Here is a 25282-nt window from a genome sequence, read left to right on the forward strand (position 1 = left end):
TGCAACACCTGGCGGTCTTTGCGGACATGTCATGCTCTTGGGTCCAGGCTGCTTGCAGATCATGCAGAATCTTGTCCCTTTTGAGGTTGTTTCATATGGAGGCCTGTCGCGGCTAGTGGTTGGCCTCCCCCCGCTCCTATTCTTAGATGGAGCAAGAAGAGCAGCATCTAGGCTCATCGGCAATGTACATCCAGCTTCACGTGGAACCTTCTCGAGGTCAATCGGAGCCACATTACCATCCGCACGTGCTATCTTGGCACTCAGCCTCCCCACAAGTCCTAAGCCATCACCCTTTACACCCATCTTAATCAGTTTTTGTAACAACTCCTTAATCGTCCCCATTGCAGTGTTGTATGTCTCAACATTTGTATCCTCGAGTCGAACCACCTCCATAGCATTGAGAACTGAGAATGCTGGTAACTGACCGACTTCACCGATCCCTAGTCTTTCTAGTATTGCTTCAGTTGCAAGGGTAAAACGTCTCTTGCATCTACTGTCCATCTTTTTATCACATGTAACGCTAGGATCTCTGTGCAACGAAGATGAACAAGCACCTACAGGAAAAAGAATACCGTTAGTGATCTCCCTCCAACTTATAGATGAATAAACAAAACAGTGACATTTCGACTAGGCAAACAACAATTTTACTGCAACATCATGCTTTTATAATAACCACATTCACATTAACCTCGTGATGCACCTTGAACCATTTTTCTCTAGTGTCACTGTCGAAATGCTTCGCCACGTAACGTTCACCAGGGATCACCTTGTCAACACATTGGATATGTGTTTTGCAAGAAAAAAAATGCACATAGATTTAATGAAATCTTTTTGTAAATACCCCTTTCAAAACTGTCACTCCCATCATTTTGACGAATTCTGTGAATACCCATTCAAAGTTTTCAACTTTCTCCCCCCCCCCCCCCCCAAAAAAAAACCTATTTACCTTTCTCAGGTTCACATTGTTTTCCCTAAGTTGTTTCACCGAGTCTTTAGTATAACTGTCAATGTGTTTATGCGAAGGCCAATGTGCCCGTTCCCCAAATGAGGCTGAAAGATCATGAATGGCGTTCCCTGCCCTTGCAAATGTAGCAGCCATTATCTTTGGAACGCAACAATCTAAAACGACATGCGTGACCCTTGGTTTACCCTGCAAGTGTAAAATTATAACCAAAGTCAATATCATCTTCTACAAACATGAGTTTAAAAATTCAGGAAAATATAGGGATTTTTTCTAAATCACTTACTGAGCACCCTCGAACAATTTCTTGCATGCACTTCACTCGATCAGCGATTTAGCCTGCTTTTCCCATATCAAACACCAAATCCATGTTCTTAGGAATACAGCTTGTACCAATCATAAGCTTCACCTAATCAAACGTAACACCAACAGGCGGTACAGTTATTTAACCATTGCCTCGTGAAGTGATTTTCCTACCCGCCTGTAATTGACAGTTCATTTTGTACCAATCATAAGCTTCACCTAATCAAACCTAATCAAACGTAACACCAACAGGCGGTACAGTTATTTAACCATTGCCTCGTGAAGTGATTTTCCTACCCGCCTGTAATTGACAGTTCATTTTTTCGTCATTACAAAATGTAGGCATGCTTACTACAAACGAAAAACATCAAAGCCTTTTTCCCAAGCAAGTTGGGGTAGGCTAGATATGAAACCCAACAAAAATTAAAGGAAGCCAAAACAAGAATGAGAAGGAAAAGAGAGTAAACTAAGATTCGGCACATGGATCGCTGATCTCCATGAAGTCCTATCAAGAGCCAAGGCTTTAGGTGCATTCCAATCTCAAGTCTATTTTTACCGCTTCCACCCAAGTCAACTTTGGTCGTCCTCCACCCTTTCTAGTCTCCTCCATACTCCTTAGAAATCCACTGTAGCTTCAGGAGGCCTACGCTGGATACGCCCAAACCACCTTAGCTGGTGTTGGACTAGCTTCTCGTTGATCGGTGCCATGCCTAGCCTATCGCGAATTACCTCATCCCTAATCTGGTCCCTTGTATGGCCGCACATCATCATAGCGTGCGCATCTCCGCGACACTCATTTGTTAGATGTGTTGTCTTTCAGTTGGCCAACATTCCCATATAGCATTGCCGGTCTAGCTGCCGTCGTATAGAACTTTCCTTTTAGCTTTTTTGGAACCTTGTCACATAGGATACTAGATGCTTGTCGCCACTTCATCCACCCTGCCTTGATTATGTGGCAAACATCATCGTCGATATCACCATTGCTTTGCAACATTGATCCCAAGTATCGAAAGGTGTCCCTGTTAGGCACTATCTGTCCTTCTAATCTGACATCTCCGTCTTCGCTGCCAACACTACTAAAATTGCATCGCATGTACTCAATCTTGGTTTTGCTAAGTCTAAACCCCCTTCGACTCCAACGTCTGTATCCATAGCTCTAACTTCCTATTTACGCCGGCCCTGGTCTCATCTACTAGCACCACATCATTAGCAAAGATCATACACCAAGGAATATCTCCTTGTATATCCTTGGTCACCTCATCCATCACCAATGAAAATATGTATGGTCTTAAGGCTAACCCTTGATATAGACCTATCGTGATTGGGAAGGTATCAGTCTCGCTATCACCTGCGCGAACACTTGTCACAACATGGTCGTACATATCTCTGATGAGGGTAATGTACTTTGTTGGAACTTTGTGTTTCTCCACTGCCCACCACATGACCGTCCTTGGTATCTTGTCATACGCCTTCTCCAAGTCGATGAAGACCATATGTAGGTCCTTCTTTTCCTCCCTATACCTCTCTATAAGTTGGCGAAGTAAGAAAATCACCTCTGTAGTAGTCGACCTCCCGGGCATAAAACCGAATTGGTTTTTAGTGACATTCGTCACTCTCCTCAAGCGATGGCCGATGATTCTCTCCCAAAGTTTCATAGTATGGCTCATAAGCTTAATCCCTTGGTAATTATTATAACTTTGAATATCTCTTTTATTCTTGAAGATAAGTACTAATATGCTTTTCCTCCACTCTTTGGGCATCTTGCTTGACTGAAAAATGTTGTTGAATAGCTTAGTTAGCCGTACTATTGCCACGTCTCCAAGGCTTCTCCACACCTCAATTGAAATATCATCAGGGCCAAGGGACTTTCCTCCTTTCATCCTTTTGTGGGCCTCTTTAACCTCAAGCTCTTGGATCCTCAGCACGAAGTGCCTATTGGTGTCATCAAAGGAGTCATCCAGCTTGGGCATAGTGCCCCCGTTCCCATCATTGAATAACCCATCAAAGTACTCCCTCCATCTGTTCTTGATCTCTTCATCTTTCACTAGAAGTTGATTAGCCTCGTCCTTGATGCATTTAACTTGGTTGAGGTCCCTCGTCTTCCTCACGAATTTTGCCATCTTGTAGATATCCTTCTCGCCTTCCTTTGTGCCTATTCTATCATATAGCTCATCGTAGACCCGCCCCCTTGCTCCACTCACAACTCGCCTTGCATTCTTCTTGGCCTCTTTGTACTTCACCATGTTGCTTGTGCTTCTATTGTGGTGCCAACTCTTGTAGCACTCCTTCTCCTTGATGACACTTTGGACATCCTCATTCCACCACCATGTGTCCTTAGCTTCCGGCTTCTTACCCTTTGTCACTGCAAGCACCTCCCTAGCTACATTTCGAATGCAAGTACCCATCTTCACCCACATGCTATCAGCATCTCCCTCTTCGTCCCATGGTCCTTCCGTGATCATCCTCTCCCGAAAGGTCTGTTGTGCTTCCCCTTTGAGCTTCCACCACTTCGTTCTTGTGATTTTGGTGCCTTTATCCCGCATCACACGAGCGTGAAAACGAAAGTCGGCTGCCACAAGCTATGTTGCGCCAAAACACATTATAACACACTCCGCATGGATCACCTTGCAATTCAAACAAGCCTTCATTATCCCTTCTCCTAGTGAGGACATAGTCAATCTGGCTGGAGTGTTGGGCACTACTAAAGGACACTAAGTGAGATTGCCTCTTCCTAAAGAAGATGTTAGCGACTAACAAGTCATAGGCTACCACAAAGTCCAGGATGTCTTTACCCTCGTGGTTTGTGGCGCCATACCCGAAGCCTCCATGCACACCCTCAAACCCTATGTTAGTTGTGCCCACATGGCCTTTGAGATCTCCTCCAATGAAGAGCTTCTCATTTGATGGAACACTTCTGACGACATCCTCCAAGTCCTCCCAAAACTGCCTCTTAGCGCTCATGTCGAGCCCAACTTGTGGGGCATAAGCACTAACAACGTTTAGGACAAGATTTGCAAGAACTAGCTTGACTATGATGATCCTATCCCCCTTTCTCCAAACGTCCACTACTCCATCCTTAAGGCTCTTGTCTATGAGGACGCCTACGCCGTTCCTAGTAACGGTTGAACTTGAATACTCAAGCTTGAAGCCGGTATTCTCGACTTCTGACCCGTCCATCTAGTCTGATACAAAGGATATTTACACGCCTCGTAATCACAACATCCACTAACTCCCGTAGCTTCCTTGTCAAGGATCCTACATTCCAACTACCCACCCGTATCCTATTTGCCTCGGCTAACTTCCTTGCCCTTAGCATCCGTCGAGAGAGATGCAAAGACCCTTGATCACTTAACACTACATCAGGGCAAAGATGCAGTGCGCCACTATGGCGGTGGCGGCCTAGCCCTTGCTCATTTAACACCACATCCGGGTTCCGATATGGCGCGCTACTAAGGCGGTGGCAGCCCAGCCCTTGCTCATTTAACACCACACCCGGGTTCCGATATGGAGCGTCGCTGAGAGGGTTACGCCCGAACGAATTTCTATTGGGTTTCATATCCATAGGAGTATTAATCAGTACAACAATTAGTCAGTATTTTTTTTGTCAACAATTAGTATATACAGGAGACAAACAATTTGTCCCATATCAAGAAGAGCACACTTTTATTCTTTGCTATAAGAAATGCATTATCTAGTCTCACCAACTCACAGCTAGCTTGGCGCTAAAAGTTTTAACCATATATAGTTCGCAATGGATTCCAGACAAATAGGTGTAGAAACTAAAAATTGCTACCAAATTTCCTGAAATGTAAACTACTTAGTTACTGGAACACTGTTCATTAGTCAGTGCCAAACTGACCAACTGGATTGATAAACAGCACAACTCCTAGTAAAATGTGATTACCTGCAGATAATCGGCCACAAAAGATCAAACAGTTGTGGAATAGCAACAATTCACATCTGCTGAAAATGCTATCATGGAACTATTTTAATGTGCCATCGCCTAAGCAACTCACAACGAGATATGTACCCGTCTTACCCTCCAGAAAATATATGTACAGAATCAATATTTATATCTAATTAGTAGAAGCAGAACTGTTTCAGTTTCTCGATCACGACGAAACATAAAAATTAATGGCATATGATTACCCTAGATTCTAGATCAGGAACAGTACATTCGTTTCCATCCAGAGACGATTGCCTTTTCACCTCAAGTTTTGCCTCCATTTACAGATCCTTCAGACACCAATTCCTTGTCAGCGATTCCTATGCAGGTTGCCTTTGTCCCTGAGTAGCCAAATTCTGCGCTCTGGCTATCTCCAACAACAACGGTAGGAGGGATGGAGGGTTGGCAAATAGATGGCAAGGCTGAACAACCAACGACTGCTTCTACCTCCTCCCCCTTGCGACGTACTTGTGTCAGAAGTTCTTTCAAACTACGAACACACTGTAGGGTGGTAATGTAGCGCTGCCACATACGGTTCCACCGTGCCATCTCCTGATGGAGGACAGTAGAGAAAATAAAATATAACTAAACTGTAGTACTGGCTTCTACACACTTCTATATTGTTCCACAGAAAATGATCCTTTAGTCATATGTAGGGGTTTCTAGAGTGTTCTAGGTATGAGTTGTAACTTATCTCTTTCCTAGCTTTAGTAGTATTCCCTAGAATGTTCTAGTAGTGAGTAGAGCTAACTTGTGAGGGCTCATGCAGCCTACAAATAGAGGTCCAGCCTCCACATATGTACCCAGACTATGTACCATCTACCTATCAATAAAGAGAACTTTCTGTTCTTGTTTTAAGATCTTGGATTAGATCTTGTGTTGAGAGTTCGGATTGAACTCTTGACAGCCCCCGCCCCTAGAGCGATATCTAGTGCAGCACGTTGAAGCGGTTCCTTCAACATTTGTGCTGTCCACATTGTAGCAACACGGTGGAGCTGTTCCTCCACAACCTTGTGCTGCTTCAGGTGGTATCAGAGCCTGCTGATCCATTCGAGTTGTTGGTTTCCTCATTGGGAGCGAGATGCAACAAGCAATGGAGGAGTTGAGAAAGAGAATGGATGCTGCAGAACAACAAATCCAAGAGTTGCGTGAAGATCTTAACCGGAGATTTGATCAGCTAGTTGAGATGATCAGAAATGGTGTTCCTCCTACTGCCAATGATGAAGAATCATCAAAGGATGGAGAAAATGCTCAGCGGAGAAGAAAGGGAGTTCATCTTGGAGCAAAAACACCTCAACCACATGTTGTTCAGCGTACCTCCAGAAGGCCAACTTATGATGAAATTTCTGAAGATGAAGAAAATGATGAGGGCCTTGAAGAACCTGACCTCTATGCACATCCAAGAGTACCCAACACTACGTATGCGAGGGATACATACAAGGTGAAAGCTGAGATCCCTACTTTCAATGAAAATGTTGATATTGAAGGGTGCCTTGATTGGTTGTACGAGGTGGAGACTTTCTTTGAGGTCATGAATATTCCAGAAGACCGTAGAGTCTCTTTGGTCGCATACAAGCTGAAAGGAGGCGCTGGTGCATGGTGGCATCGCCTTCAAGAAGACCGCAGACTCAGAGGAGAGCCTCGTGTGCGATCTTGGCGGCAAATGAAGAATCTTTTAAAGGGGAGATTTTTGCCTGCAGATTATGATCAGATCCTATTTATTCAATTTCAGAATTGTGCCCAAAGAAATAGGACTGTCTCGGAATATACATAGGAGTTTCTAAGGTTACAAGTGAGGTGCAACCTTGCTGAAACAGAAGATCAACAAGTTGCAAGGTACATCAATGGTCTCAGTGATGTTATCCAGGATCGTTTAATGATGCAGCAAATTTGGTCCCTTGATCAAGCACAAGCTTTAGCCTTAAAGGCCGAGAGGTTGGTAAAAACAAGAAAGGCAAGTAAGGCTCCATATTCTCATACGGAAGCCTCACCTAGGAGTAACTCCCATAAAGCGGAAGAAAAGACCACTCAATCCAAGGAAAAACAACCAGCCCCAAAACAAGTCGGTGGCAAGAGCAGGACTAAGCCTGTGATAAAGTGTTATAAATGTGGTGAAGAGGGACACGTATCTAGCAAATGCCCATTGAGGAAATTTGTCAACACCACAATCCATGATGGTGAAGATGATGAAGAATATGAATCTGAAGATGTAGAAGGACAAGATATTTGTGAAGAAGAGGGAGAAGAGGTGGTATGTGTGATTCAACGCCTCTTGTGCTCAACACCGCGACCAGACAACACACAAAGAAAGAAAATATTTGAGAGCAAATGCACGGTGAATGGCAAGGTATGCAAATTAGTAATTGATAGTTGCAAATTGCGAGAATCTTATCTCCCAAAATTTGGTGAACCATTTAAAACTTGAGACTCATGACCACCCAAACCCATACACTATTGGATGGATCAAGAAAGGGGTGAATATGAGAGTCACCAAACAATGCAACCTGCCACTCTCTTTGGGCAAGTACTACCGCTCAAATGTATTATGTGATGTGGTTGATATGGATGCCAGCCATGTTCTTCTTGGGAGACCTTGGCAGTTTGATGTGGATACCACACATAGAGGGAAAGAAAATTCATACTCCTTCACTTGGAACAAGCGAAAGATCATCATTCTACCCAACCAATCAGATCGTAATAGCTCTAAAGAGGAGGAGAAAAGTATGTTAACTATTTCTCACACCTCTAATGAGTTTATGGGAGACTTGAAGGAGGCAAATTTGTGTGCTGCACTTGTTGTGAAAGGAGAAGTGCAACCGGAGGTTGAAATTCCAGCAAAGGTACATGACCTACTAGTTGAATTTCAGAGCATACTTGGAGAGCCACAAGGCCTACCACCAATGAGAGAAATTCAACATCGAATTGACTTCATTCCGGGAGCAAGTCTTCCTAATCTGCCACACTACCGAATGAGCCCAAAAGAGCATGATATACTCAAGGAAAAGGTGGAGGAGTTGCTGCATAAAGGGCACACTCGAGAGAGTATTAGTCCATGCGCCGTACCAGCCTTGATCACACCAAAGAAAGATGGATCTATGCGCATGTGTACAGATAGTAGAGCTATCAACAAGATCACCATAAAGTACAGATTTCCTATTCCCCGTTTGGATGATATGCTAGATCAGCTTAGTGGTGCAAGAGTGTTCACAAAGCTCGATTTAAAGAGCGGATATCATCAAATTCGCATTAGACCCGGGGACGAATGGAAAATAGCTTTTAAGACAAAGGAAGGGTTGTTTGAGTGGATGGTGATGCCATTTGGACTCTCTAATGCACCAAGTACCTTTATGCACTTGATGAACCAGGTACTTCGACCCTTCTTATCCCACTTTGTTGTGGTTTATTTTGATGACATCCTGATATATAGCAAGGATGAAGATGAACACTTGCATCACATCCGTAAGGTACTATGTGTACTAAAGGAGAACGAACTCTATGTCAACCTAAAGAAGTGTGTTTTCCTTCAAACAAAACTTATTTTCTTGGGCTTTGTCATAACAAGTGAGGGCATTCATGTTGATGACTCTAAGGTTAGAGCAATCAGAGAATGGCCAACTCCAAAGACTATTTCTGAGGTGAGAAGTTTCCATGGTCTTGCAACTTTCTATAGGCGGTTTGTGAAAAATTTCAGTACCATCATGGCACCAATTACTGAATGCCTAAAGAAAGGAAAGTTCCAATGGAACGAATCTGCTGAAACTAGTTTCATGGAGATAAAGAAAAAACTCTCACAAGCTCCCGTCTTAGTACTACGCGATTTCACTAAAACTTTTGAGCTAGAGTGCGATGCAAGCGGAGTAGGCATTGGGGCTGTTCTATCTCAAGAACGAAAACCCATTGCATTCTTTAGTGAGAAGCTAAGCGAAGCAAGGCAGAAGTGGAGTACCTATCAGCAAGAATTGTATGCTGTTTTCCGGGCTTTAAAGACCTGGGAAGTCTATTTGCTTCCTAAGGAGTTCATTGTTTACAGTGATCATCAATCCTTGAAGCATTTTAGAAATCAAAAGCATGTGGATCGCATGCTAGCAAGATGGGCAGCATATTTGGAGAGGTTTAACTACCTTATTGTGCATAAATCTGGAACAACCAACAGAGTCGCCGATGCTTTGAGTCGTCGTGCATGCCTCTTGACTTCTTTCGAGGCTGAGCTTCCGGGCATGGATCAAATAAAAGAGTTGTATGAAGAGGACGAAGACTTTGGCCATGTTTGGGTAAAGCACCTAAGAGACCAACCACTAGGCGACGGCTATTTAGTGCAAGATGGTTATCTCTTCAAGGGTGATCGATTATGCATCCCAAGAAGTTCTCTACGTGACAAGTTGATTAGAGAGCTCCATTCAAATGATCTTAGTGGCCATGTGGGACGTGACAAGACTATCGCTAATCTAGAGGATCGTTACTATTGGCCACAATTAAAGAGAGATGCTGGAAAGTTTGTTCAGCGATGCCCAATATGTCAAACATGCAAAGGCCAGGTCCAAAACTCAGGGTTATACATGCCTTTGCCTATTCCCGAGGCTCCATGGGAGGATATCTCTATGGACTTCGTCTTGGGTTTGCCAAGAACAAGGCGCGGGAATGATGCTGTGTTTGTGGTGGTGGACAGATTCTCCAAAATGGCTCATTTCATCCCATGCCGCAAGACAACAGATGCTCGTCATGTTGCAAATTTGTTCTTCCGAGAAGTGGTCAGACTTCATGGGGTTCCACGGTCCATTGTTTCAGACCGTGATAGCAAGTTCCTTGCTGCATTTTGGGTGACTTTGTGGAAGCAATTCAGCACCGAGTTAAAATTTTCTACTACAGCTCATCCACAAACAGATGGCCAAACAGAAGTGGTGAACAAGTCTTTGGGTAATCTGATCCGTTGCATTTGTGGCGATAAAAAGGGACAATGGGATTTAGCTTTATCTCTTGCTGAATTCTCCTACAACAACTCCAACCATAGATCAACAGGAAGGAGTCCTTTCTCTATTGTCTACACTAAAATTCCAACACATGTGGTGGATCTGCTGAAGCTACCATCAAAAGGAAGCTCAAAGGCAGCATTGTCCTTTGCTGAGAACTACACAAAACTATTTGAAGAAATTCGCAGTGTCTTGGAGGCACAAAATCAGAAGTATAAACAATTGGCTGATTGCAAACGGAGGCTAAAATCATTCCAAGTTGGTGATAAAGTGATGGTATACCTCCGAAAAGAAAGACTTCCTTTAGGCGTTAAAGGAAAGCTTAGGCAACGGAAATATGGACCCTTCTCTATCCTAAAGAAGATAAATGATAACGCTTATGTGATAGAATTTCCAGCAGAGATGGGAATATCTAACACATTCAATGTGGCAGACTTGACTCTTTATCACCTAGAACAAGCACTTTATGAGGATAACTCGAGGTCGAGTTCTAAACAACCAGGGGAGAATGATAGAGGACAGTAGAGAAAATAAAATATAACTAAACTGTAGTACTGGCTTCTACACACTTCTATATTGTTCCACAGAAAATGATCCTTTAGTCATATGTAGGGGTTTCTAGAGTGTTCTAGGTATGAGTTGTAACTTATCTCTTTCCTAGCTTTAGTAGTATTCCCTAGAATGTTCTAGTAGTGAGTAGAGCTAACTTGTACCCAGCCTCCACATATGTACCCAGACTATGTACCATCTACCTATCAATAAAGAGAACTTTCTGTTCTTGTTTTAAGATCTTGGATTAGATCTTGTGTTGAGAGTTCGGATTGAACTCTTGACAGCCCCCGCCCCTAGAGCGATATCTAGCTTACGCCCCTAGAGCGATATCTAGCGCAGCACGTTGAAGCGGTTCCTTCAACATTTGTGCTGTCCACATTGTAGCAACACGGTGGAGCTGTTCCTCCACAACCTTGTGCTGCTTCATCTCCGGCCTCGAGCGTGTGGGCAAAGATGCAGGTAGTAGGTTTTGGGTATAGGATCAACTCTGAACTCCCATGGTACCGTTTCAGGGGTTTGAAAATGATGAGCTGCAACTGGATGGGCTGACGCAATGCACTAACCAAAACGTTTGCGGCTCATGTCAATTGGTAGAGAATGGGCCAGAACAAACCAACTACAACCTGTCCCGGTTGAAACCTGTACCAGAAAACCAGACGGAATTGATGTCGATCTCCTGCCCAATGACCTGGAATTCAATTCGTACATGATGTAGTACATACGATTTGGTGCATACAGGCTACAACGTATTACACTATTTTTCAATTCCAACTATGCTTCATTTATTGCGCCTGCATGCCCTCATCACCATCCACTACCTCTCACGATAGACCAACCAAGCTTGGGCGCTCTTCATCCGTCTCCCTTTTATTTTGTTATTCATGTACGACTCTCGATATTCAGAAGCTCACTTCATGGATGTAAATTATATGTCAATGAAATGAAGAAAAGATCTTTTATTTTTTATGTTGCATTTGTATTTTGTGCATTTTAGATAAAACTGTACTGTGACTTCATGTAACACTTCCACAACTGCAGCGCCCAGTTCCTTGACAGGACACATAATTTTTCCAAGAAGTGGCGAGGAAGTGCAGTCTTCTAGGCCTTCTGACCCGCGTTCTGCAAAATTTTGTGTACACTTCACATTCATGGCCACATTCTATGATTTTTTCTAAAGAAATATCCATTGCGTTGCTAATTCTATTAGAACTTTGCAGATTAGAGAGATCATGCATGTTGCTGCCGATGCCCCCAATGGAGTGGACAGGGGTTCCACATCGTGTATGGAGAATGCCGGCGAGCAACAACAGTCTTCTAGGCCTTCTTCTGAACCGTGTTCTGCACAAGTTTGTTGATACTTCACATGTGTTGCCATATTCTATGAGTTCTTCTGAGGAAATATCTGCTGTGTTGCTAATTCCATTATAACTTCACAGATGCATGTTTCTCCAGACAACCCCAAGGGGATGAACCGGGGTTCCACATCGCCGGTAGAGAATGCTGGAGATCGGAGTGCCAAGAAGGCGAGGGTGGATCGGCCCAACAGTGGCCAAGCTAAGCGAGCCGGACGAGTTGCAGCTCTGAACATGAGTTTGCTCAATTGCACAGTCTGCTGCGGCCCTTGCAAGCCTCCTGTTTTCCAGGTATCTTCTCCAACATGTGCATTTACCTGAACTCTTGAACTGTGAGGAGGTTAGTGATTGATAGAAGTGTGTTGCTTTTGGGCTTAATTTTCTGTGACAGTGCAATGGCAGGCATTTAGCTTGCGGCAGATGTCTTGCCAAGCTCCCTGGTGAGCAGTGCCAGAAGTGCGAGCATGGTGGTGGCTTCAGCCCCTGCCCCATTATGGACGATATCGTTTCCTTGGCCAAGGTAGAATGTTCCCACGATGGCTGCAAGAGCTCCGTCCCCTACCACGAGCTTGATGACCACGAGAGCGCGTGCCCCCACTCGCCTTGCTATTGCATGCAGCCTGGCTGTGGCTTCGTTGGCCCACCGCAGGTGCTCCTCGGCCACCTCGCCGCCCTGCACTCAGTGCCGGTGCACACGGTCAGATATGGCAAAGTGCACAGGCTCCGGGTGTCGGCGCCGCGATTCCTGCTCCACGGGGAAGGGGATGACAGCGCGTTCCTCCTTGCAGTGGGTATGCTTGGCGCAGCCATGGCCGTGTCAGCGGTGTGTATCAGGGCAGGTGCGTCACTGCGGCCACGGTACGCGGTCAAGCTTTTGGCGAATGGTCCGCCACCGCCGAGCAGTGCGGCCGGAAGAATCAAGTGGGAGTTGGAGGCGGTGACGAGCAGTACCAGGCCTGACGAGTCGTGGTGGAGGAGCTACCGTCTTTCTTGACAGTGCCGCCTGCTTATCTGGTTGGATCAGGGGCGTCCAAGGCGGTAACTCTCGACATTCGCGTTGACAAGATGTGATCCATCACCGTTCGAAGTAGCACTGACGAAGAGACATTCACGTTGACAAGATGTGATTGATCGGTTCAGTTTGAAGTAGTAGTATGCCGAAGAATGGTCGATGGGAATTTCTGTGTTTAATCATCTAACTGTGATGTCTAATTGCTTACCGGAGACTTTTTGCATGGTAGTGCTAAGACATGCACATACGGTGTTCATGTCATATTATGACCAACATTCCGTCCCTGCAAGGTTCCAAGCATTTCATCGTATTAGTTGCATTAGTGTGTGTTTGGTATCTTTGTCCCATTCACGAACAGGTTGTGCAGCTCGCTACTACACACGTGCCAGGTTGCAATCATAATAACCAATGGAAAGTACTTTTTTTTTTGAGAGAATCCTTGAGCTCAAACAACGAGTTAAATGCATCATTAGTCTTCCAACTTACCGTTAGTGTCTGAAACTGTCCTGGAACACAAACTGTCGTGTTGCAGTTCAGGATGTCTATCTACGGTCCTGGCCAATGTATAGCACTGATGTGGTGACGAGGCGGGCCCAGACGTGGTGACGAGGGCGAGGGTAGCCCCACCACCACCGTGGCTCCTTGCGTCCTGTGGCAAAACTGCAATCTGCCCCTGCAAACGAGCCGCACAGTCCAAATCAGTCCGAGCCGCTTCTCTTTTCTCCCCTGTTTCCTTTGTTCGTGCAGAGTGGCTGAGGTGAACGGCAGTGGCGGCAGGAGACCATGCTCGATGCTGGAAGAAGCTGATCCACGCTGGCAAACAAAGTTGTTGATATTGTCGAAGGAGCTGCTCGTGGTGGCGCAACAAGGCGACATAGGAGATGGCGCCCGTCCGACAGCCAGAGGGAGACCCAGTTCGTGAGTACGATGAGTTAGATTCTACCCCTATTTAGTCACGATTTTTTTTTTAGTTCGAGCAGTGACAAGTGTAAATTGTTCATGCCACTTTAATTGAATTTAGGATTTATCTTTGATGATTTATGGATCGAAAGGTCTAAACTTTTGCAATTTCTTGTTTTTTCGGTTCAAATTCTTTTTTTCGGAGAAAATGAGACACCACTAAGCTTGGATGGAGGAGCAGTCGTCCTCGATCATGGCCGCGATCGCTGGTGGAGCCTCGCTAAACCATGTGTTTGTCCGGCCCTGTATCCGGCCTAGCCTGGCCAGTGCATCGCTAGCAGTGTTCGCCGTTCTATGGACTTTAGCTAAGCTGATGTCTCTTTCCTTGAGTAACTCACGGATCACATTGATCCTGAAGGCATAAGCTGAGAGGTTCAAACTGGGGTGTTTGATCAGCTCAATGGCATCGGCACAATCAGACTCCACGCAAAAACGCATGCTAGTCCACTGCAGACCAAGTTGTATACCGTCCTCGATTGCCATAAGTTCCGCCTCCGTAGCGTCCTCGGCAGTGTGTTACCCGGCGGCAAGCCGCCGGAGAACGAGCACCGGATGAGTCTCGGAGCACCATGCCAACTCCAGCGACGACCATCCTCGGAGAACGCGCCGTCCACATTCATCTTCGCTTCATTGTCCCGGGGCGGCCTCCACCTCTCGTTTCTCCATCGTTGCCCCGGGCTCCTTCGTTTGCCGCGTTTGAAGCCCCGGTTCTCATCTAGCACCATCTTCCCTTTTGTAACATCAGCCTCCGGGAATTGTTTCAGTAGCATGAGCGAATCGAGGTAGCTCATTAGGAAGCGACGCGATCCTTCAATGTTTGGGCACGGTTTTTCGTGCGTGAGCTCATTATGTGCATGCCATATCCTCCATAGCGTCATCAAGGTGCGGGCGCGTTGGTTCTCATTGCAGGCGTGGAGCAGTTGGAACAACCAGTCATGTCCCTCTGGCCGTATTTCCTCCAAGTTTGGCAAGTCCCAGACCTCAGACATCGCCCTCCAGAGCCCCTGGGCATGCGGGCATCGGAAGAACACATGGATGGCACAAAGGTTCAATTTGCAGAGGAAGGAGTGATTGTTTTACTCTGGAGGTAATTCATGGTGGGTTTTTCGTTGGGTCTGGATGCAGTAGGGCATATTTAGATGGCACAAAGGTTTGCTATGATAATTGTGACTATGATTCCTGGTCTACATTGTGCGTCGAAGATGTAATTGAGAATTTGGGATATGAGGCAGCTGGGAGGATAGATGTGTATTGGTTGTTGCCTGTAATGCAGATAAATGAATATGGTCTTCGGTTGATCAGTGTCAAGGATGCTTGGAGCATGATTTGTAAGATTAAAGATGGCACATGTATCTAATGTTGTACCTTGATCACAAGCCATCCAACAAGCGTAATGCATGGGATGATGTTGTTGACAATCTAGTATCACATTTACCTGCAGTACAGTTAGAAATGTGGTACTGTCAGCAAAGCCATTCAGGTTCATGATGTGCAAAGGATAGAGAGCTGTTCAACAGTGAGTGCAAGAAGGAGATAAAACAGACATGCTACCGTTGAATCAGATGGGGACGGTGGCGGTGACCATGACAAGGATGAAGACTATATTCCAGATATAATTGGCAGTGACAATGATATAGAAGATGGAGACGATGACTTGTACCAGCAGTTTGTAGCTCAGCAGGTGTTTGAAGGAGATGTGTCTAAAGATGACTTTTTTGAGCTAACTGACTTGGATGAGAAGTTTGGCAGATTCAAAAATTTCAAGATATTTATGCCTACAGACATGATTGATCCAAAGTTTAAGAATGGCCATAATTTGAATCTACTGACTAGTTGAAGAATGCAATAAGAGAGAACAGTTGCAAGCATAGGAGGCCCATCAAATTTCCAAAGAATGATAAGACAAGAGTTTTAGCTAAATGTGAAGAAGGATGCCCCTGGAAACTATATGCTTCTTGGGATGCTAGAACAAAGTCTTTTGTGGTGAAAATTTATCAAAGTAAGCACATATGTGAGGGCAAATGACAAGTGAGGGCATTTTCAGCAAGATATATTGGTAACCATTATGTTAGAGAGATAAGAGCCAATGAGAAGATCACTTTGAAGGGTTTAGCACAACTTCGGAGAGAGATTGGAAAATGACACCAAAAAGGGGCAAGCTTGTAAGAGTAAGAAAATTTACTTTTGAAATCAACTGTGGGATTTTGGACAGGAGCTGAGGAGATCTAACCCAGGAAGCACATTCTTTCTGTTATTGGATGATGTAGGTCACTTCAAGAGATGTTACTTCTATTTTAATGCATGTAAGAGGGGCTTCCTTGCTGCATGTAGGCCAATTATCTTCCTAGATGGTTGTCATTTGAAGACAAAATTTGGTGGGATACTACTAAGTGCAATAGGAATGAATCCAAATGACTTGCATCTTTCATGTAGCGTTTGCTACGGTGGAAGTTGAAAACAAAGCTACTGGAAATGATTTTTGACTGCTCTTAAACAAGATCTAGGCATTGACAACATAACTCCTTGGACCATAATATCTGACAAGCAGAAAATAAGCCATTTTAATTTATGGTTGTGAACTGTCGACAAGTCAGCGACACATGGTAGCTTCTCAATGGAAGGTTGCGGCTTCCAATCTGAAAGGACGAGATGTCGCCTAGAGGCGGCGGGGGGGGGGTGAATAGGCGTTTTTAAAAATTCTTATGGATTTTGCTTGTAAGAATGCGAAATTAAACTGACGTTTATTTTACAAGCACAAACCCTAAATATGCTAGGCTCACCTAAGTGCAACAACAACAATTAGAGCTAAGCAAGATAGGCACAAGATATATGTAGCACAAGTGATAGCAAGATATATGTACTTCAAGCACGATGACTATCACAAGGAAAGTAAGCTCGGGTATAGAAATAACCGAGGCATGCGGAGACGAGGATGTATTCCCGTGTTTCCTTCCTTTGCAAGAAGGTACGTCACGTTTGGAGGGGTGGAGGTCCCACGAAGGATTCCCCAACGCCACGAAGGCTCACCCTATTCTCCGAGCCAAACCTACGAACGATAATGGTCCTTTCCTTATGGTTAGCTTTTCCTCCACTCCGGAGATGGCAAGCTCCAAAACCACTTCACAAGCTCCACGAAGGAGAAGCCCGGGTCTCTTCACAATCTTCCTTGAAGAGATCACCGGAGCACCAACCCCCAAGCCAACTAGGAGGTCTCCCTCCAAGAGTAACAAGCTCACGGTCTCTCACTCGAACTAATCGTGGTGGAGAGCTCAACACTATGCAATAATGCAAAGCAAGAACACTAGAGGTGTTCAAATCCTTCACACTCAAATCCCACCAAAGCAACAAATGCTAGGATGATATTAGAGAGGAAGAACAATGAGGAAATCAACAAGTGACTCCAAGATCTAGATCCAAAGGGTTCCCCTCACTTAGAGGAGAAAAGGATTGGTAGGGATTGTAGATCTAGATCCCCTCTCTTAGATCCCTCAAGAACGAGCAAGAATTATGGGGGGAATCAAGAGATAGGGCAAGTTCTTCAAAGTCAACAATGGAGGAGAGAGAGTGTAAGAACTTGTACAACCCAAGGTGGAAGAAGGCCTATTTATAGCCCAAGTCAAAACTTAACCGTTGGGGAAGTGACCAGCTCAGCATCGGTCGAGGGAGCCGGTCAACCGGGCCTGGGACCGGACCATCCGGCGTAGGGGCCGGTCCGACCGGGCCACAGGCCGGACCATCCGGTTGGCATCGGAACGTGCGCCAGGCCATGATCGGGACGGGGAAAACTCCCCTGGATGGTGCCCGGTGTGCACCGGTCCAGGGGCCGGTTGGAACCGGGCCATCCGGTGGGACGGCCAGTCACGCCGGGCGAGGTACCGGGCCAGTAGGAAAACATGTTATACAAAAACTGTGATAACTTTTGTGTCCGGACTCCGATTGACATGAAACCAATTTTGTTGGAAAGATAACGACGAAATATGGAGACTATGCACATGATATTTTTAGATAATTTTTAGAGAGGGAGTGTCCCACCGTCAAAAAACAGTGAAGACATCCAAACTCGAAAACGCAATAGAAGATGCATGCGGATTTCGTTTTCGATGAACTTGGGCTCGTTGTAAAGCTAGCAATGATGCGCGTAGATGTACACGTCCGTTGGGAACCCCAAGAGGAAGGTATGATGCGCACAGTGGCAAGTTTTCCCTCAGAAAGAAACCAAGGTTTAATCGAACCAGGAGGAGCCAAGAAGCACGTTGAAGGTTGATGGTGGCGAAATGTGATGCGGCGCAACAACAGGGATTCCGGCGCCAACGTGGAATCTCGCACAACAAAACCAAAGTACTTTGCCCCAACGAAACAGTGAGGTTGTCAATCTCACCGGCTTGCTGTAACAAAGGATTAAGCGTATCGAGTGGAAGATGATTGTTTGCAAGAAAATAATAAAACACAATTGCAGTAGATTGTGTGCTATGTAAAGAATAGGACCGGGGTCCACAGTTCACTAGAGGTGTCTCTCCCATAAGATAAAAGCATGTTGGGTGAACAAATTACAGTCGGGCAATTGACAAATAGAGAAGGGCATAACAATGCATGTACATGATATGATAAATATAGTGAGATTTAATTGGGCATTACGACAAAGTACATAGACCGCCATCCAACCGCATCTATGCCTAAAAAGTCCACCTTCGAGGTTATCATCCGAACCCCATTCGGTATTAAGTTGCTAAGCAACAGACAATTGCATTAAGTATGGTGCGTAATGTAATCGACAACTACATCCTTAGACATAGAATCAATGTTTTATCCCTAGTGGCAACAAGCACATCACAACCTTAGAACTTTCCGTCACCGTCCCAGGTGTCAATGAAGGCGTGAACCCACTATCGAGCATAAATACCCCTCTTGGAGTTAAGAGCAAAAACTTGGCCGAGCCTCTACTAATAACGGAGAGCATGCAAGATCATAAACAACACATAAACAATAGATTGATAATCACCATAACATAGTATTCTCTATCCATCGGATCCCGACAAACACAACATATAGTATTACATATAGATGATCTTGATCATGTTAGGCAGCTCACAAGATCCAACAATGAAGCACAACAAGGAGAAGACGACCATCTAGCTACTGCTATAGACCCATGGTCCAGGGGTGAACTACTCACTCATCACTCCGGAGGCGATCATGGCGATGAAGAGTCCTCCGGGAGATGAATCCCCTCTCCGGCAGGGTGCCGGAGGCGATCTCCTGAATCCCCCGAGATGGGATTCGCGGCGGCGGCGTCTCTGGAAGGTTTTCCGTATCGTGGCTCTCGGTACTGGGGTTTTCGCGACGGAGGCTATTTGTAGGCGAAAGGGCAGGTCAAGAGGCGGCGCGAGGGGCCCACACCACAGGCCGGCGCGGCCAGGGCTTGGGCCGCGCCGCCCTATGGTGTGGCCACCTCGTGGCCCCACTTCCTTCCCTCTTCGGTCTTCTGGAAGCTCCGTGCAAAAATAGGACCCTGGGCGAAGATTTCGTCCAATTCCGAGAATATTTCCTTACTAGGATTTCGGAAACCAAAAACAGCAGAAAACGACAGAATCGGCTCTTCGGCATCTTGTTAATAGGTTAGTTCCGGAAAATGCATAAATATGACATATAATGTGCATAAAACATGTAGGTATCATCAATAAAGTAGCATGGAACATAATAAATTATCGATACGTTGGAGACGTATCAGCATCCCCAAGCTTAGTTCTGCTCGTCCCGAGCAGGTAAAACGATAACAAAGATAATTTCTGAAGTGACATGCCATTATAATCTTGATCATACTATTTGTAAACATATGTAATGAATGCAGCGATCAAAACAAAGGTAATGACATGAGTAAACAAGTGAATCATATAGCAAAGACTTTTCATGAATAGTACTTCAAGACAAGCATCAATAAGTCTTGCATAAGAGTTAACTCATAAAGCAATAATTCAAAGTAAAGGTATTGAAGCAACACAAAGGAAGATTAAGTTTCAGCGGTTGCTTTCAACTCATAACATGTATATCTCATGGATATTGTCAATATAAAATAATATAACAAGTGCAATATGCAAGTATGTAGGAATCAATGCACAGTTCACACAAGTGTTTGCTTCTTAAGGTGGAGGGAGATAGGTAAACTGACTCAACAATAAAAGTAAAAGAAAGGTCCTTGAAAGAGGAAAGCATCGATTGCTGTATTTGTGCTAGAGCTTTTATTTTGAAAACATGAAGAGAGCATAAAAGTAAAATTTTGAGAGGTGTTTGTTGTTGTCAACGAATGGTAGTGGGCACTCTAACTACCTCATCAACCAGACTTTCAAGAGCGGCTCCCATGAAGGACGGTATCTCTACCAGCAAGGTAGATCATCTCTCTTCTCTTTTGTTTACACATGTACTTTAGTTTAGTTTTTCTTTATTTATGGATGACACTCCTCCCAACCTTTTGCTTACACAAGCCATGGCTAACCGAATCCTCTGGTGCCTTCCAACATTCACATACCATGGAGGAGTGTCTATTTGCAAAATTAAGTTGCTTATCGATGAATCGAGCAAAACATGTGAAGAGAATTATTCATGAAAGTTAATTAATTGGGGCTGGGAACCCCATTGCCAGCTCTTTTTGCAAAATTATTGGATAAGCGGATGTGCCACTAGTCCATTGTGAAAGTCTGTCAAAAGTAAATGACAAGATCGAAAGATAAAACACCACATACTTCCTCATGAGCTATAAAACATTGACACAAATAAGAGGTGATAAATTTTGAATTAATTAAAGGTAGCACTCAAGCAATTTACTTTGGAATAGCGGAGAAATACCATGTAGTAGGTAGGTATGGTGGACACAAATGGCATAGTGGTTGGCTCAAGGATTTTGGATGCATGAGAAGTATTCCCTCTCGATACAAGGTTTAGGCTAGCAAGGTTATTTGAAGCAAACTCAAGGATGAACCGGTGCAGAAAAACTCACATAAAAGACATATTGTAAACATTATAAGACTCCACACCGTCTTCCTTGTTGTTCAAAACTCAATACTAGATATTATCTAGACCTTAGAGAGACCAAATATGCAAATCAAATTTTAGCAAGCTCTATGTATTTCTTCATTAATGGGTGCAAAGCATATGATGCAAGAGCTTAAACATGAGCACAACAATTGCCAAGTATCACATTATCCAAGACATTTTAGAATTACTACATGTAGCATTTTCCAATTCCAACCATATAATAATTTAACGAAGAAGAAACTTCGCCTTGAACATTATGAGTAAAGCCTAAGGACATATTTGTCCATATGCAACAGCGGAGCGTGTCTCTCTCCCACAAAGTGAATGCTAAGATCCATTTTATTCAAACAAAACAAAAACAAAAACAAACCGACGCTCCAAGTAAAGAACACAAGATGTGACTGAATAAAAATATAGTTTCGGGGAGGAACCTCGATGATGTTGTCGATGAAGAAGGGGATGCCTTGGGCATCCCCAAGCTTAGACGCTTGAGTCTTCTTAAAATATGCAGGGGTGAACCACGGGGGCATCCCCAAGCTTAGAGCTTTCACTCCTCTTGATCATAGTATATCATTCTCCTCTCTTGACCCTTGAAAACTTCCTTCACACCAAACTTCAAGCAAACTCATTAGAGGGTTAGTGCACAATTAATAATTCACACATTCAGAGGTGACACAATCATTATTTTCACTTCTGGACATTGCATAAAGCTACTGGACACTAATGGATCAAAAAAAATAAATCCAACATAGCAAAAGAGGCAATGCGAAATAAAAGGCAGAATCTGTCAAAAACAGAACAGTCCGTAAAGATGAATTTTAAAATGGCACCAGACTTGCTCAAATGGAAAAACTCAAAACGAGTGAAAGTTGCGTACATATCTGAGGATCAGGCTCGTAAATTGGCAGATTTTTTCGAATTTTCTACAGAGGCCTGTGCCCAGATTCGTGACAGACAGCAATGCTGTTTCTGCGCAGCGATCCCAAATATAACATCAACTTTGACATAGAAACTTTACTTGGCACAAAAACATGATAAGGAGAGGTTGCTACAGTAGTAAACAACTTCCAAGACTCAAATATAAAACAAAGTACTGTAGTAAAAACATGGGTTGTCTCCCATAAGCGCTTTTCTTTAACGCCTTTCAGCTAGGCGCAGAAAGTGCAAATCAAGTATTATCGAGAGTAGAAGCATCAACATCATAGCTTGTTCTAATAGTAGAATCAAAAGGCAACTTCATTCTCTTTCTAGGGAAGTGTTCCATACCTTTCTTGAGAGAAAATTGATATTTAATATTACCTTCCCTCATATCAATAACAGCACCAACAGTTCGAAGAAAAGGTCTTCCCAACACAATAGGGCAAGATGCATTGCATTCGATATCCAAGACAACAAAATCAACGGGGACAAGGTTATTGTTAACCGTAATGTGCACATTATCAATCCTCCCCAAAGGTTTCTTTTTAACATTATCGGCAAGATTAACATCCAAATAACAATTCTTCAATGGTGGCAAGTCAAGCATATCATAAATCTTTTTAGGCATAACAGAAATACTTGCACCAAGATCACATAAAGCATTACATTCAAAGTCATTGAATTTCATTTTAATGATGGTCTCCTAACCATCTTCTAACTTTCTAGGAATAGAAGTTTCAAGTTTTAGTTTCTCTTCTCTAGCTTTTATGAGAGCATTTGTAATATGTTTTGTAAAGGCTAAATTTATAGCACTAGCATTAGGATTTTTAGCAAGTTTTTGCAAGAACTTTATAACTTCAGAGATGTGGCAATCATCAAAATCTAAATCATTATGAGCTACAGCAACGGGATCATTGTTCCCAAGGTTGGAAAAAATTTCAGCAGCTTTATCACAAGCAGTTTCAGTAGTTTTAGCAATTTCGAGCAGCTTTTGTACGCTTTGCACTAGGAGTAGAAACATTGCCAACACCAATTATTTTACCATTGATAGTAGGAGGTGCAGCAACATGTGAAGAATTAGCATTACTAGTGGTGGTAATAGTCCAAACTTTAGCTACATTATTCTCTTTAGCTAGTTTTTCATTTTCTTCTCTATCCCACCTAGCACGCAATTCAGCCATTAATCTTATATTCTCATTAATTCTAACTTGGATGGCATTTGCTGTAGTAGTAATCTTATTATCAATATCATTATTAGGCATAACTTTCAAATTTAAAAGATTAACATCGAGGCAAGTCTATCAACTCTAGAAGCAATAGTATTAATTTTATCAAGCTTTTCCTCAACAGATTTGTTAAAAGCGGTTTGTGTACTAATAAATTCTTTAAGCATGGCTTCAAGACCAGAGGGTACACTCCTATTATTGTTGTAAGAATTCCCATAAGAATTACCATAACCATTACCATTAGCAGAAGGATATGGCCTATAGTTATTACCAGAGTTGTTCCTATAAGTATTGTTGTTGAAATTATTATTTTTAATGAAATTCACATCAACATTTTCTTCTTGAGCAACCAATGAAGCTAAAGGAACATTATTAGGATCAAAATTAGATCTACCATTCACAAGCATAGACATAATCACATCAATCTTATCACTCAAGGAAGAGGTTTCTTCAACAGAATTTACCTTCTTACCTTGTGGAGCTCTTTCCGTGTGCCATTCAGAGTAATTTATCATCATATCATCAAGAAGTTTTGTAGCCGCCCCCAAAGTGATGGACATAAAGGTACCTCCAGCAGCTGAATCCAATAAATTCCGCGAAGAAAAATTTAGTCCCGCATAGAAGGTTTGGATGATCATCCAAGTAGTCAGTCCATGGGTTGGGCAATTCTTTACTAAAGTTTTCATTCTCTCCCATGCTTGAGCAACATGTTCAGTATCTAATTGCTTAAAATTCATTATGCTACTTCTCAAAGATATAATTTTAGCGGGAGGATAATATCTACCAATAAAAGCATCCTTGCATTTAGTCCATGAATCAATACTATTCTTAGGCAAAGATAGCAACCAATCTTTAGCTCTTCCTCTTAATGAGAAAGGAAACACTTTCAATTTAATAATATCACCATCTACATCTTTATACTTTTGCATTTCACAAAGTTCAACAAAATTATTGAGATGGGTAGCAGCATCATCGAACTAACACCAGTAAAATTGATCTCTCATAACCAAGTTCAAGAAAGCAGGTTTAATTTCAAAGAATTCTGCTGTAGTAGCAGGTGGAGCAATAGGTGTGCATAGGAAATCATTATTATTTTCATTTGTGAAGTCACACAACTTAGTATTTTCAGGGGTATTCATTTTAGCAACGGTAAATAAAACAAACTAGATAAAGTAAATGCAAGTAACTAATTTTTTTTTGTGTTTTTGATATAGAGAGCAAGACAGTAAATAAAGTAAAACTAGCAACTAATTTTTTTGTGTTTTTTTTAGGTGCAGCAAACAAAGTAGTAAATAAAATAAAGCAAGACAAAAACAAAGTAAAGAGATTGAGAAGTGGAGACTCCCCTTGCAGCGTGTCTTGATCTCCCCGCAACGGCGCCAGAAAACAGGCTTGATGCGCGTAGATGTACTCGTCCGTTGGGAACCCCAAGAGGAAGGTATGATGCGCACAAAGGGCAAGTTTTCCTCGGAAAGAAACCAAGGTTTAATCGAACCAGGAGGAGCCAAGAAGCACGTTGAAGGTTGATGGTGGCGAAATGTGATGCGGCGCAACAACAGGGATTCGGCGCCAACGTGGAATCTGCACAACAAAACCAAAGTACTTTGCCCCAACGAAACAGTGAGGTTGTCAATCTCACCGGTTTGCTGTAACAAAGGATTAAGCGTATCGAGTGGAAGATGATTGTTTGCAAGAAAATAATAAAACACAATTGCAGTAGATTGTATGCTATGTAAAGAATAGGACCGGGGTCCACAGTTCACTAGAGGTGTCTCTCCCATAAGATAAAAGCATGTTGGGTGAACAAATTACAGTCGGGCAATTGACAAATAGAGAAGGGCATAACAATGCATATACATGATATGATAAATATAGTGAGATTTAATTGGGCAATACCCCCTCTTGGAGTTAAGAGCAAAAACTTGGCCAGAGCCTCTACTAATAACGGAGAGCATGCAAGATCATAAACAACACATAAACAATAGATTGATAATCACCATAACATAGTATTCTCTATCCATCGGATCCCGACAAACACAACATATAGTATTACATA

General features: G+C 43.4%; 1 protein-coding gene across 1 annotated transcript; it reads left to right on the forward strand.

Annotated features, from left to right (window-relative positions):
• Positions 1-11688: 11688 nt before the first annotated feature.
• On the forward strand, positions 11689-13331 carry LOC124664573 (E3 ubiquitin-protein ligase SINA-like 10). Its single transcript, XM_047202059.1, has 5 exons — positions 11689-11862; positions 11947-12075; positions 12166-12372; positions 12473-12920; positions 13046-13331. Exons 2-5 carry the CDS (start codon positions 12013-12015, stop codon positions 13150-13152), a joined length of 825 nt encoding a protein of 274 aa, XP_047058015.1. The 5' UTR covers positions 11689-11862; positions 11947-12012; the 3' UTR covers positions 13153-13331.
• The last annotated feature ends 11951 nt before the right edge of the window (positions 13332-25282 follow it).

The sequence above is a fragment of the Lolium rigidum genome, chromosome 6 (genome assembly GCF_022539505.1).
Source record: "Lolium rigidum isolate FL_2022 chromosome 6, APGP_CSIRO_Lrig_0.1, whole genome shotgun sequence".
NCBI classification, from domain to species: Eukaryota; Viridiplantae; Streptophyta; class Magnoliopsida; order Poales; family Poaceae; genus Lolium; species Lolium rigidum.